Genomic DNA, 13,133 nt, shown 5'->3' with positions numbered 1-13,133 from the left:
CGAAGATTGGGCAGGGAGGACCCACGTTGGGGGGGCCCCCCTCTGGGCACAAGTACGCGAAGGGGCAGATGCAGGCACCAACGCAGGCACCGACGCAGGAGGAGAGAAGCTGTCTTCTCTACAGCCACCTCCTGCACTCCGTCCTGATGCGAATTTGTAGAGGCCAACTTAGCAGAGACAAAGCAGGCGTAGTGAAGGGCACCCCCCGGGGAAGGAACATCAGGGCATTTCTTTTTTCCCTCTTTAGGGAGGAGGTGAAGAAGGGGAGTTTTGAGGCCAGGCTGGTCAGGTGTGTTTGCGAAAGGTGGAGCTCCATCCCCTGCATCAGCGACGAAGCGCTTTTAATAATCTGTTTGGAAAACATGCACGTGCTGTGTGTGGCCAGCTATAGAATGGGGTTCATGCGTGACGTTTTTTATTACGCCAATTTGATGCTCCAGCTGCTGCAGCTCCGTGGGTTGAGGGGCCTTTTGAAGGCGAACCACTTCTCCCTCTCCGCCAGCCTGTGCATGGCGAGGGCCGCCTGCTTCGTGCTGGCCCGCTCAGCCGACCCGCGGGTCCACCACTCGAGGGGGTTCAGCGGGATTGGCCAGCGCGAAGAAGGCGGTTGCGTAAGCTCAGTTGACCGCTTAGGCTCAGTTGACCGCTTAGGCTCAGTTGACCGCTTAGGCTCAGTTGACCGCTTAGGCTCAGTTGACCGCTTAGGCTCAGTTGACCGCTTAGGCTCAGTTGACCGCTTAGGCTCAGTTGACCGCTTAAGCTCAGTTGGCCGCTTAAACTCAGTTGACCGCTTAAACTCAGTTGACCGCTTAAACTCAGTTGACCGCTTAAACTCAGTTGACCGCTTAAACTCAGTTGACCGCTTAAACTCAGTTGACCGCTTAAACTCAGTTGACCGCTTAAACCCAGATGTGCGGCTGGCCAAGGGGCAAAACGGAGTGGAGGTACAGAACCCGAAGAGGGGGGGGGACCTTCAGACGGACGACTCTTGTGCTGAGAGAAGCGCTACCAGTGGAGCGGGCAAAGAGGATCTCTCACATGTTGAAGAGGTCCTCCCCCACACGCTACTCAAATGTGAAGAGCGCTTCTTATCCTTCCTGTTAAGCGAAGAGGAGACAACCATGCGGGCGAACGAAGTGGTCGAGCGCGATAGAATCCTTCAAGAGAAGGTACACCACCCCCTATCATCAGTTGCAAACAAATTAAACGATTGCATATGTTACTGTCTGAGCCATCGAGAGTACCACCTCCTGTCTCAATTTTTGGTGTGGAGGGCCCGGCTCTACTACCACGTGGGTTTGTTTCGAGAGTGCCTCTCAGAAGCGAGCAAAGTTGCCTTGATGAACCTGCACGAAGGGGCTCCACTGGGCACTGCTGCGGGGGGAGGAGGGGAAGGAGGCGAAGAAGAAGGGGGCGAAGGAATAGGCGAAGTTGCCTCGAACTACTCCTGCCTAAACCTCATGCTGTCGTGTTTGCACCGCCTCAACCTCCTGCGCCCGTCCGATTTGTACCTGCTTGTTCCGTTAAAGAGAGGCGAAACGGGGAGTTCCACGTGGAAGGGCAAAACGACCTGCACACGATCAGGCGATGCGGAGGAGAACCATAGCCTTAACAAGAGAGAGCATCCCTACTCTTGGTGTCGACCCGCCGAGGATAAAGCCCTCCTCCGTGTCCTCCGCGGGAATAGGAAGAAGATCCCGTTCATTCTTTGAGCAGGAGCCACGCCAGTTTTCACGCCGTTTGGCAAAAGCGGAGGTGGCTTCTCCGCGTCACCCCATTTGTGCCATTTGGTTTTTTTTTTTCTTTTTTTTTTTTTTTTTTTTTTTTTCTTTTTTGCGTCCCGTTGGTGCCCGCCCTGTTGCACTGACACCGCCCCACTCGTTTGCCTTACCCTTTTTAACATCGCGAAAGGAGGAAGAGCTGCCGACGACGTTGGTTAACTGTGCGTTTGTTAACAGAATGTTTGCTAACCGCAGTTTTGTTTGTTTGTTTTTTTATTTTTTTGTGCCTCTTTGACCACCCTGACCTCCCTGACCACTCGTAGGGACTTCCTCCTTTTTAAAGAACAGCTTGTAGAGGGGTGAACGTGCTTCCCAGTTTCACCTCCGCAGAGAATAGCAAATAGAAAAAGCTCGCTCGCCCGCTGGGAGTGACTACCCCCCCTGTGCAGCTCACAACCTGCTGATCGGAGTGCCCCCTACAATGCCCATTTCGCACCACGAGGGATGCGGGTGCAAGCACGCCGACGAGGTGCTGAGGGGTGGCGAGTTCCTGCTCAGGTATATGGACGTCGAGAAGGTCACAGCCCTGAACGAGCAGGTAGCGCCTTGGCAAGCCTCTGCAGAGCGGCGGAGGAGCGATCCGCCCGTTTGCCACGTTTCGCCACGCCTTCTCCCCTCTTTCGCCACACTGTTCACAAGACTGTTTTCCCTTTTTCCCTTTTTCCCTTTTTCCCTTTTTCCCTTTTTTCCCCTTTTCCCCTAAGGTCCCCGGATCGTGCAAGAAGATCCTGAAGCGTTATGACGACCGACTCTCCCCCGCCAACTGCGAGAGCGACGCGGACCATGAGTTGGTACGGCCGCGTCTGGGCAGGCAATCGGCGCATGATTGCTCGCCCCTACAGAGGCTTCTTCCTACACATGATTGATCGCCCCTGCAAAGGCTGCCTACTCCCTACACGTTATTGCTCCCCCCCCCCCCTTTTCTCCCCTCATCAGATTATTAACATTCCTTTTACTAGTCCGTGCAAGGTAGAGGCTGCCCCTGGGAGAGGAGCTGCTAATTGAAGTTCTATGCTGTGCCATTCGTTACGTGTGTAGTGGCGTCTTCATTATGTGCGTGTGTGTGGGGTGTTCCCAAGGTGATTTCCACCCGGTAACCACCCGCTAATAACTGCTACCCCCCTGCTGCACTCTCCCCAGATCGTCAGCCTGTTCCTCATCGGAGGGGAGGAAGGAAGCTACCCCAAGAAGGTGAAGATTTACGCCAACCGGGAGGACATCGACTTTGAGAAGTAACCTTTAAGAGGGAGGGGGGGACCACCCTAGCGATAGGGCAGCGATATGATAGCGATATGATAGCGATAGGATAACCCTACCGATACGATATGGTAACCCACCCGAACCGCCATGCGCACATCGACACACTCCATGCAAACGTGCCCCCCCCCGTTCCGCGCAGCGTTCACGACTTCAAGTGTGTGCAGGAGCTGGACCTCTCGGAGGACTACCACGCGGCGGTGGAGTACCCGCTGAAGGTGCGTAGGCTCGTGCTGGAAGCTTCAGCGGTGGAAGCTTCAGCGGTTTGAACATTCTTTGGGAGTTACCTTGAGGCCCCTCTCTTTTCCCATCCCTTCCTTCTTTCCCTTCTTTCCCCTCTTCCCCCCCCGCGCAGGTGACCTCCCTGTTCAACGTGACCCACCTGACTCTCTACTTTTGCGAAAACTACGGAGCGGAAACGACCAAAATATTTTACATAGGTGCGGGGCGGTGCTTGCTTGCGGGTGGTCCCGCCTAGCCCCTCGTTAACGGTCGTTTAACCGCTAATTAACCGCCCCTTTTTACCCCCCCCCACAGGCCTCAAGGGCGTAGGGACGAACTACACGAGGAAGGCCGTCGAAGCGGTGGGTGACCCGTTCAGCGTGTAGTAGCCATCATATGTCGCGTATCACTTCTCCCACCTCACCTATCTCATCCCACTGCAGGTCTACGAAGCGTCCCCGAACCTGTCCGACCACAAGGTGAAGGGCGCAGCAAGCAAGATGAACTTCTCCTTCGACGCGTTTTAGCCCTGGGGGGTACCGTTTGAGGAAGAGCGAAGGGGTAAAAAAAAGGAGAACAAAAAAAAGGAAAAAAAAAAGGAGAAAAAAAAACACGATGAAACCCCCGCTTACTCCTATACAAAGAATCACCCCGTGGAAGAACTCCGTCCGGCGGAGACCCTACGTTAAAGTAGCCCATCCGCTTTGCTTTCCCCAAACGTGGTGGGGGTGCTGCACTGACGGGTGGGCCGCTAATGTGCCGCGCCCCCCGTGTGAAATTTGTCCTTGGCGCATGACCTACCATGTCGCATGTTCCCATGCTCAACGAATGAAAGGTGCCAACTTTGCCACCGTTACCGTCACAGTCACTCGAAGGGTGAACGGGTGAACAGGTGTGTGCAAGGTAAGCGGAGTGTAACGTGTCGCGTGACGTGCCCTTGATGTGCCCCGAACGTACCGCTTCACATGCCGCGTGTTTTTTTTTTTTTTTAAACGAGTCAGCTACGCCACGCGCTTCGCTTCGCTTCAATTCGCACGTCGTGCCGCTTTTAACGCAACGCTGCTTGGCACCAGTTGGGCTTTCTCCTTGAAGCAGCTCGTTTCGTTAAGTGTTTTTCTTCAGATGGGCTGTTTGCATTTACGCTCGACGTGCAGTTAAGCAGTTTGGCCATTTGGCCGTGTGCCCCTTGTACAGCTGCGGATAGTGCTTTTTTTTTTTTTTTTTTTTTTTTCCCCTTTTTTTCCCCCTTTTTCGCCTCTCCTCCCCGCTTGGTGCGAATGCCACGAAATTATGACCCGGAGGAACGTCGGGCTGGCGGCTAAATGCCTGGCCATCCTCTTCACCTGTTTTTTCTCCCCCTCTGAATGTAAAGGTGGGGGCAGGCAAACTTTCTTTTTGAGTCACCTGGTGGGGAATACAAAGCGGGGAGGCAAGACATGCCCAAGGGGGGTGGGTAGAGGCCTTATGGGTGGTGCCTCCCGCGCGAGGGCGACGACGCGGTGGAGGAGCAGCCATTTGGACTTCTCCCAAACAGGGGGCGACGGTCGTGCAGAAGGAAGGTGTGCAGGTGGGGTACTACACGGAGTGCGCGCCAGGTCAACCGCGGCCCCCATGAGTAGTCCCTTCACCACTCGGCTTGGCTCCTCGTCGGCCCCCCCCCTGCGGGCGCGCAAAATCGACCAGAAGGAAATCAAGCGGAGGAAGAACTACCAGTACGCCCTAAAGCACAAATACGACAGAAGCGGAAGGAGGATAAAGGACATTAACAAAGAAAAAAAATCTTTAAAAAAGAAAAAGCTGTTTGACTACGAGGGCTTTAAGGTAGATCGGATCTTTGCCTGCCTCAGTGAGGAGGACATGCAGGAGCTACGCGATGAGGAGTTGAAGCGAAAGTCGGGGGAGATTCTACATAACAATAAGTACATCGACACGTATGGGGTGGAGTCAGAGACGGACCTGGACGACGTGTGAGGCGCCACAGGGGGGGTCACCGCGTTGTGTAGCCTTACCGCGGTTTGGTTTGCCTTTCCCCCTCGACAGAGGCCCATACACGGGAGCATACTCCACCGCCGTAACCGCCACCCCTCTCGCAAGATGCTCAAGGGGAGGTACCTCCCGACCGGGGGGGCGACCCTCCTCTTCGCCATAACGACACTCCTTCTGAGCATGTGCAACGTCAAAATACTCATCTTATCGGAGGGGAGAAGCTTCAAGAGGTACTACCACCCAGCAGTTGGTTCGTCTCTCCTCAGCCCGTTGCGGCATCCGTGTGAACGTGCGTTTGAAGGTAGACGTAGAGGTGCGGAATTGAGAGGGGGACGCACCCCCTTGTTAAAAATCCCAGCGGTTCATCCTCCCAGGGGAAGGAAAGAAGTCTCCCTCAGAAACGTAAAGTGGTCCGCTCTACCAAGCGGATCCATTTTGCCAGACTGGAAGGAAGGCGTGAAAAAGATTGTGAGCACGTGGGGGGTGCTCCTTCGGGCAAACAGAGAGGAGAGCGCAGAGGTGCACCCCCTGAAGAACTGCCGGTGGGAAATCACCACCTTCAATTTTCTTCTGCAAAAGAGGACCTCCTTCTTGCTTCATATACACGACAATGGGATGGTAAAAACGTCCGACCATTTGCAAGGCACGTGGTTTTACAGCAACTATCACTTGACGTGGAGCGTGGATCTTGCGGACCGGCGTGTCTACTACACGGCGGAGGTGAGTCCACGATCATGCGGCGAGCGTGGAGTGACTGGTCTGGGGATCGGATCGATGAGATGGCCACGCATATTTGGCTCATTCTTCGGAAGCTCTTCTCTCCATTATGCGCCGCTCCACCACCACTTTTTTGCCGCTCCCCCTCGCAGCTGCTCTGGAACGGAGAGAAGAGCAAACTGGTCAAGGGCATCATCTATGAGGAGAGGAAACGCCGGCGCTTCTTCCTGCCCGCGTATTTTTTTCGGAAAATCCTCGGCTCCTTCGAGGGGCGCGTCTCCGTGGCGTAGTTCCTCTTCGCCGCGCGTGGCTTCGTTAGCAGGGAGGGAGAAGCAAATAGAAGCAGAGAGGGAGAGAAGGAGAGGCAAAGAGAAGCATCGCACTCCGTGGACGCTCCGCACTCTGTGGACGCCCCTTTCGGAGTGATCTCCCTGCGGGGCGCCCCATGACGGATCACCTCCGCCGCAGCATGTGAATCACACCCTGCACGATCCTTCGGATAATGTGCACAACCAAGTTGACGAGGATCCTTCTCGTGGCGATGGAGAGGATCCCATATGCATAACGCACCGCTTGTTTCGCCAGTTTGTTTCCTCTTCCCATTTTTACATTCTCAATGAATTCACTTCGACTGGAAGGAGGGTCCACCTGGTTAAAGTTATTTCTGTAGAAAAGGTTGAAGCTGGACAGGTCGTCGCGTTCTATCGGGGGGGAGAAGAAGAAGGTGGTTGGAAATTACTGGGGGGGGGGGGCGGTGCACACGAAGGGGTGCTGGCGAGGACGTCCCGCATGCAAGGAGTATCCATGCAGGGGGGGGAAGGGAATGGACACACAACTGCAAGTGTGTTGAGGCCGCCACGGTGAAAAAAAGGAAAAGAAAAAAAGGAAAGAAATAGGCTACGGAAGGGGGTCGCACGGGCCTCCCCCTTCATCCCGCTCCGCTCGGCTCCTCCCATGTCGCACCTCCGCTCATGCACCTTTGCTGTTGCCGCTTATCTCCCGCTCCGTGACCTCCTGCTGGACGACGCCGTCACGGTAGGTAATTATCTTCGTCGTCTTCTCGATGATTTTGTTTCCCCTCGGGATGATCTCCCTTTTGATGTTCGTCTCTGCGGGGGGTTAGGAAGTGGAATGAGAGGTATGAAGGGTTAAGAAGTGGTGGGGAGAGATAGGACGGGTAAGAAGAGGTGGGGAGAGATAGGAAGGGTACGAAGAGGTGGGGAGAGATAGGAAGGGTACGAAGAGGTGGGGAGAGATAGGAAGGGTACGAAGAGGTGGGGAGAGATAGGAAGGGTACGAAGAGGTGGGGAGAGATAGGAAGGGTACGAAGTGGTAAGGCGTGAGTCAAACTGGTTGGGATGAATCAAACTGGTTGCAATGAGTCAAACTGGTTGACTGGTCGGAATGATGCCGGGCGGACCCCCACCGTAGGCACGAATCTATCAGCAAGCGGCGCCAGGGAAATTACGTTTTATGTTGTCACTGCTGCTCCGGTAGGATCCTGCGAAGGGGAGGGGGTCGTCCAGATGAGGCCGCCCTTCCGATGGGATAGTCTCAATAGGACATCCCCATTGAGCATTTCCCAATGAGCCTGCCCCAGTGAGGCCGCTCCTGTGAGGCCGCTCCCGTGGGTGCTCGCTCCGGGCTGGCGAGCCTTACCCGCTGCTCCGAAATTGGCGAAGAAGTCGTCCCCCATCCCTCTGGGGGGGAAGTTGCCCTGCAGGAGAAAAACCGTTGAGGGTGCGGTGTGCAAAAAAAAAAAAAAGCGGTTGCAGCGAACAGGTTGCAGGGGGGTGTTGTGCGGGTGTGTGTTATGCGGGTGTGTTGAGGGGGCCTCCCCTTGGGATCTGCTCCACGGCGGTGCTCTGCAGGTTACCTCGCCAAACACGTTTGACTTGAAAAGATCATTGAGGTTCATCGTGCCGAAGACCTTCCTGAAGACCTTCTGAACTTCCTCATCGGTCATCCTCCTCGTTTGGAAGGCGTAATTCGTTTCGTCACCGCCGTTCCCGCTGGCATGGTTGGCGTAGTTGGCGTGGTTAGCCTGGTTTGCGTGGCTGCTGCCGGCACAGAAGCCGCCACTCAGCTGACTATCATACAGCCGCTTTTTACTTTCGTCACTCAGCGTCTCATACGCTTCCGTTATTTCTCTGAACATCCTCTCGGACTCCTTTCGATTGCTTGGGTTCCTGTCTGGGTGGTACTTGAGGGCCAGCTTTCGGTACGCCTGCTTTATTTCATTTTTGCTGCTGCTTCGCTGGACGTTCAGGATTTCGTAGAAGTTCCTCGTGCTGAAGGGTCTGCAAGAAGCGGTGGTGGGGCAGCAGTGAAGTGGTGGGGAAGCGGTAAAGCAGCAGCAAAGCGATGGTGACGTGATAACCGTACAGCCGCATAACCACCGCGCAGCTCGGCTGCCCATTCACCCCGCGGGGCGTACCTCCTCTGGAAGGCGCAGTTGGGCGCCTCCTTGAACAGCCGCCTCTTGACGGCGCCCGACACGCCCAGGCCATGGGAAAAGCCAAAGTACCGCTTGCGAATGAAAAACATTTTTCTCAATCACTCTGTTGGTCGGAGATTTCCTCGGAGGAGATCTCCACAAGGGAGGCCTACAAAACGCCACAGAGAGTTGACATTCCGTTGAGGTGACTCTTTTTTTTTTTTTTTTTTTTTTTTTATTTTTTTTTTTTTTCATATGAGTGTATTCATCGAAGAGGTGGAAAAAAAAAAAAAATAATTTCCCTCTCTGGGGGGTAGTAGCACAGTGCGTAGTTGCACGTCCGGATGGTGCGGCTGCTAAAAATGGGGAGGCCGCTTAAATTGGGTGTCTCTCAAACTTCGGCCCCATTTGGCAACCTCGCCGTGGTGACGCGCATGATGCAAGTTAAGCATCATCACAGTTTGCCCCTTGTGTAGGAAAAAAAAAACTCACCTCAATTTGCATTCCACCGAATTGGTACGCACACCAATGTGGTTCCTTTTTCCTATTGCGGGCCGCCCTCAAAAGTGAACGGCCAAAATGGCACCCGCCTCGCCTCCAGTTGCAACCCCCGTTGTCTCCCACACCACTGCAAGGACAACTGGCGCGGGGGAGAAACTCCGTTTGCACTTCCTGGTTGGCCACGCCGCATCGCCGCATGGCAACACCGTAACGTCGCTACCCACTGAGGATACCCCTGAGAGGAATGCACACTTTCGCAATCACTCCTCGATGAGTGTATAATTAACGAAGGGGGAAGAGACTTCATTTAAGTGCTTTAAAAGGAAAGAGTGGAGAGGGGAGAGGCGAGTGGAGGAACAGACGGGGAGAAAAGGGTGAAACGTAACATTAAACGGGGGAAAAAAAAAAAAAAAATTCCTCATTTGTTTTTTGTTTTTTTTTTCTTCCCACACATATATATGCACATACACATACGCTTGGAGGTGCACATGGGCTACACATACATGAAGGAAAAACAAACAACCGATTCGGTTACATGGGAAATAATGTAGTGGTGACGTGGCGAAATGGGGAGTAAAAAAAAAAAAAAAGAAAAGAAAAAGAAAAAGAAAAAGAAAAAGAAAAAGAAAAAGAAGGGACAACACATACGCACGTACAAACATACGTACACACATACGTAGATGGGTATATATAAAGGCACACGCAAGCGCGTGGCTACGCCCCTCCGCGCGCTGCTCTGCTAAGATGGGAAACTTTTTAAAATGCACATATGGGCCGCAACGCCGACAAAGGCAGAGCGTGCCCAGCAACATCACAACGTTCAAGAAAACCTACATCAAGATGGGCACACACAACTTATAACTTATCACATGTGTGTGCAAAGAGGTAAAATGTAACGTTAAAATTAAAAAGGGGGGGAGAAAAAGAAAAAAAAAAAAAAAAGGAAAAAAAAAAGGGGGAGGAAAGAGAGGGAAGGTCAATCCAATTATACACAACAGGAGTTTTTATGATGAACGTGCAAAGTTAATAAAATACGGGTTGAAATGGTAGACCCCCCCAAAAACAGACATACCCCTCCAAAAGGGAAAGAATGTAGCTCTCCCATCCCCCCCCTTTTTTTTTTCTCTCTTCGGGCACTTCTTCTCCTCACTGCACAGCGCACCTGCGTTCCGCTTCTTCGTAACGTTTCGTGTCTTCACTTTTGAGTGAGTGGTCCATCTCTCTATCTGTTTTGCAGATGGGGGCACTCCTGCATGTGTGCGCGATCATGGCTGAGTTGCTACTGGCGCTTCTCCCACAGGCGGTTTAAATTGATTAAAAAAAAACTCCTTTCTATGCCTTTTGCTTAACATTCGCTTATTTAACGCTGCTCCTTTAATGTTGCTTCTTTAACGTTGCTCCTTTAATGTTGCTTCTTTAACGTTGCTCCTTTAATGTTGCTTCTTTAACGTTGCTTCTTTAACGCTGCTTATTTAACGCTGCTTCTTTAACGCTGCTTCTTTAACGCTGCTCCTTTAACGCTGCTCCTTTAACGCTGCTTCTTTAACGCTGCTTCTTTAACGCTGCTTCTTTAACGCTGCTCCTTTAACGCTGCTCCTTTAACGCTGCTCCTTTAACGCTGCTCCTTTAACACTTCTTTAACTTTCCTCCTCGAGCAAACCCTCCCTCACACATTTTCATTCAGCAGGTTGTCAAAGGAGACCCCCTTGCTGAGGCATCGAATGTAGTGGTAAATGAAATCCCCCATGAGCACCAGCTGGACGATCTGCATGATTACGACCCACACGCCGACGTAGGATTTGATCTGCAAAAGGGGGTGAACAGGAAGTGAAGCGGTGAAGCGGCAGTAACGAAGCGGAAGTGATGACGAGGCAGCGACGAAGAGGAACAACATGCGCGCCGCGTCAACGGGGGAACAACGCAACCCGCATGCACACTGCCATTACGATGTTGTCCGAGGAGTTCAACTCCCTATGTGACACTATCCAAAATAGGAAAGACAAAACCTACGGGGTGGACGCGAAAAGGAGGAAAGGAGCCAAGTCAATGGGTGAGAAAATATAGGGGGGGAAAAAAAAAAAAAAAAATGCACTTTACACACACATTCACCGCAACGGGGTTACCTTTGAAAAGGCTTGTGAGGCCAGGAAGTGGGTGGTAAAAGCTGCCACTTTGCCCTGAAGAGGAAAGAAGGGGAGAAGGGTGGCAGTTTCGCATCGCAGGGGGGAAACATAAAAAAGCAGCAAAAAAGGCAGAAAAAAATGAACGAACAGTTAGCTAAAAGTGAGCTAAAAATATATGAAAAATCGCCTGAACGGTGCAGGTATTTTTTCCTTCTTTTTTTTTTTTTTTTTTTTTTTTGGGGCCCTTCTTACCTCCTTTTGAAACATGGACAGCTGCGGCAGCACGCACACGGACTCCAGGTACAGGGCAAAGGACCAGGCGACCTGCAGGGTTGGAAAGGGTTGGGGTGTTAGCATCGATGTTCACGTGTATTGTTGCGCAGGTAAAAATTTTGCCGCTCTGTTGCGCTTACGTCCGCGGGGAGGAAGGAGTTCAACGAGGGGTGCACGAAGATGGCGATGACAAACGCGGGGATGATCAAAAAGAGGTTGTTAAAGATATCGTTCGTGCTGTCGTAGCTGTTCTTGTATTTATATCTGCACAGGTACACGATGCAGCAGTTGATGAACAGCGAAACGGCTTCGACCAGTTGGTAAAGCCAATCCCCACTTTTGTCATAAGGCAGGTATCCTTCGAAGGGTACGATGGAGAGTAGCCTGGCCGTGTTCAGGACGACGTAGCATTCCATCATCTTGAGGGACACCCCTGCACACGATTTATTCATTTCAATTTTTAAAAACACCATGAGGAAGGAAAACATGCTAATCACGGACGATAGGGTTAGGAGGAAGGAAAAGTCCCCATCGGAAAACAAGTGGTAAAATACAAATATGATCAGCAGGAAGAAGCAGTAGATTTTTATGGACGCGCTGTGGTCTGACAGGTACCTCTTCATTTTCTCCACGTCGTTCACTTTTCGCATGAAGTCGTTTACGCCCTTCATTTTGTCCGCGGGGTGGTGCCTCTGTTGGGGTGATGCTTCTGTTGGGGTGATGCTTCTGTTGGGGTGACGCCTCTGTTGGGGTGACGCCTCTGTTGGGGTTACACCTCCGTTAGGGTTACGCTTGTCACTGGATAATAAACGGTCAGCTAGCTACCTGCGCATATGGGGAGTGAGCAATCGACTTTATTTCCTCGTGTGGGGAGTGAGCAGCCGACTTCTTATCCGCGTGCGTGTGGATCGTTTTAAAAGCCTCTCTGAGTGGCTGTTTACGTGTGCAAAAATATCGGCGTGTAACACATGGCACACGTTTCGTTATATTCGTCGCGATGGCCACGTTTGTCAAACTGGGGGCGTTCCCAATGAGCGCTACTCCGTTTGTATGTTCTGCGCTTTTCCCCTGAAGATGGTGAGAGTTCGTCTGGTACCTCTTTCACCCCTTGCGTTTTTTGCTTTTACGTGCACCTCCGAAGGTGTGATTGTAATTCCCCTCGTTCGCTCTTATCTTGACAGCAAAAAAAAAAAAAAAAAAAAAAAAAAAATTGGTGAGCAGACTATTCGGGCTGACGCAAGTGGGAACTATGCGTTTCGGTCCTTCGTTTCATTGGGGTAATGATCGATCTTGAGGTTGCTTCGCCAAACGGTTTGTAAACACACGTAGGGAAGGATGTGTGGGTATGTGAGAGGGTATGTGAGGGGGTATGCGTGAGGGTATGCGTGAGGGTACGCGAGAGGGTATCCGTGTGGGTATGCACATGGGTCATGCGTGTTGGCATTCTTGTGGGTACACAAAAGGATACGCATGTGGGCACGCGTGTGAGCATGTATCAGAGCCTGGGCCCCTCTCCTTCACGTGCGTACGAGTGAACTTCGCGCCCTTCCCGCCCTTCGCAGTGTATGCACGTCGGTTGGCCAGCTTCCCCAGTTTCGCTTCCTGCCTGCCTCCCGATCTGCAACTCTCGCGCGGATGCGCTTGCACTTGCGCTTGCGCGTTTTTCCTGCTCAGCCTAACCTACAGTTTGCGGCATGCCAAACTGCGATTGTTCGCGTACTGGCGTATTGGCGTGTTGGCGTGTTGGCGTGTTGGCGTGTTGGCGTGTTGGCGTGTTGGCGTGTTGGCGTGTTGGCGTGTTGGCGTGTTGGCGTGTTGGCGTGTTGGCGTGTTGGC

At 52.5% G+C, this 13,133-nt stretch overlaps 5 protein-coding genes across 5 annotated transcripts, besides 13 other annotated features; 3 read left to right on the top strand and 2 right to left on the bottom strand.

Moving 5' to 3' along the window:
• Window positions 1–1,922: 1,922 nt before the first annotated feature.
• On the top strand, window positions 1,923–3,787 carry PVX_082440 (hypothetical protein, conserved; the record flags this gene model as incomplete). The annotated part of the gene is made up of 8 exons (XM_001614039.1): window positions 1,923–2,319; window positions 2,486–2,572; window positions 2,718–2,750; window positions 2,922–3,013; window positions 3,181–3,256; window positions 3,394–3,478; window positions 3,576–3,622; window positions 3,704–3,787. Exons 1-8 carry the CDS (start codon window positions 2,203–2,205, stop codon window positions 3,785–3,787), a joined length of 621 nt encoding a protein of 206 aa, XP_001614089.1. The 5' UTR covers window positions 1,923–2,202.
• Window positions 3,251–3,276: a microsatellite.
• A 760-nt stretch (window positions 3,788–4,547) lies between the features above and the next one.
• Window positions 4,548–4,637: a microsatellite.
• A 234-nt stretch (window positions 4,638–4,871) lies between these two features.
• PVX_082445 (hypothetical protein, conserved) lies at window positions 4,872–5,231 on the top strand (the record flags this gene model as incomplete). Its single annotated transcript, XM_001614040.1, has 1 exon — window positions 4,872–5,231. One exon carries the CDS (start codon window positions 4,872–4,874, stop codon window positions 5,229–5,231), a length of 360 nt encoding a protein of 119 aa, XP_001614090.1.
• A 123-nt stretch (window positions 5,232–5,354) lies between these two features.
• PVX_082450 (hypothetical protein, conserved) lies at window positions 5,355–6,633 on the top strand (the record flags this gene model as incomplete). Its single annotated transcript, XM_001614041.1, has 2 exons — window positions 5,355–5,966; window positions 6,116–6,633. 2 exons carry the CDS (start codon window positions 5,355–5,357, stop codon window positions 6,251–6,253), a joined length of 750 nt encoding a protein of 249 aa, XP_001614091.1. The 3' UTR covers window positions 6,254–6,633.
• Window positions 6,634–6,932: 299 nt separating this feature from the next.
• On the bottom strand, window positions 6,933–8,510 carry PVX_082455 (DnaJ domain containing protein; the record flags this gene model as incomplete). Its single annotated transcript, XM_001614042.1, has 5 exons — window positions 6,933–7,072; window positions 7,432–7,464; window positions 7,623–7,680; window positions 7,840–8,263; window positions 8,401–8,510. 5 exons carry the CDS (start codon window positions 8,508–8,510, stop codon window positions 6,933–6,935), a joined length of 765 nt encoding a protein of 254 aa, XP_001614092.1.
• Window positions 7,041–7,095: a microsatellite.
• Window positions 7,309–7,334: a microsatellite.
• Window positions 7,631–7,680: a microsatellite.
• Window positions 7,803–7,845: a microsatellite.
• A 1,382-nt stretch (window positions 8,511–9,892) lies between the features above and the next one.
• Window positions 9,893–9,916: a microsatellite.
• A 117-nt stretch (window positions 9,917–10,033) lies between these two features.
• Window positions 10,034–10,057: a microsatellite.
• A 280-nt stretch (window positions 10,058–10,337) lies between these two features.
• Window positions 10,338–10,368: a microsatellite.
• A 199-nt stretch (window positions 10,369–10,567) lies between these two features.
• PVX_082460 (ER lumen protein retaining receptor 1, putative) lies at window positions 10,568–11,968 on the bottom strand (the record flags this gene model as incomplete). Its single annotated transcript, XM_001614043.1, has 5 exons — window positions 10,568–10,705; window positions 10,848–10,907; window positions 11,025–11,078; window positions 11,277–11,348; window positions 11,438–11,968. The coding sequence occupies 5 exons, from the start codon at window positions 11,966–11,968 to the stop codon at window positions 10,568–10,570; spliced, it is 855 nt and encodes a 284-aa protein (XP_001614093.1).
• Window positions 10,608–10,641: a microsatellite.
• Window positions 11,099–11,154: a microsatellite.
• Window positions 11,687–11,731: a microsatellite.
• A 148-nt stretch (window positions 11,969–12,116) lies between the features above and the next one.
• Window positions 12,117–12,171: a microsatellite.
• The last annotated feature ends 962 nt before the right edge of the window (window positions 12,172–13,133 follow it).

Source organism: Plasmodium vivax, chromosome 12 (genome assembly GCF_000002415.2).
Source record: "Plasmodium vivax chromosome 12, whole genome shotgun sequence".
Classification (NCBI taxonomy): Eukaryota; Apicomplexa; class Aconoidasida; order Haemosporida; family Plasmodiidae; genus Plasmodium; species Plasmodium vivax.
This window is presented reverse-complemented; position numbering and strand designations above follow the sequence as displayed.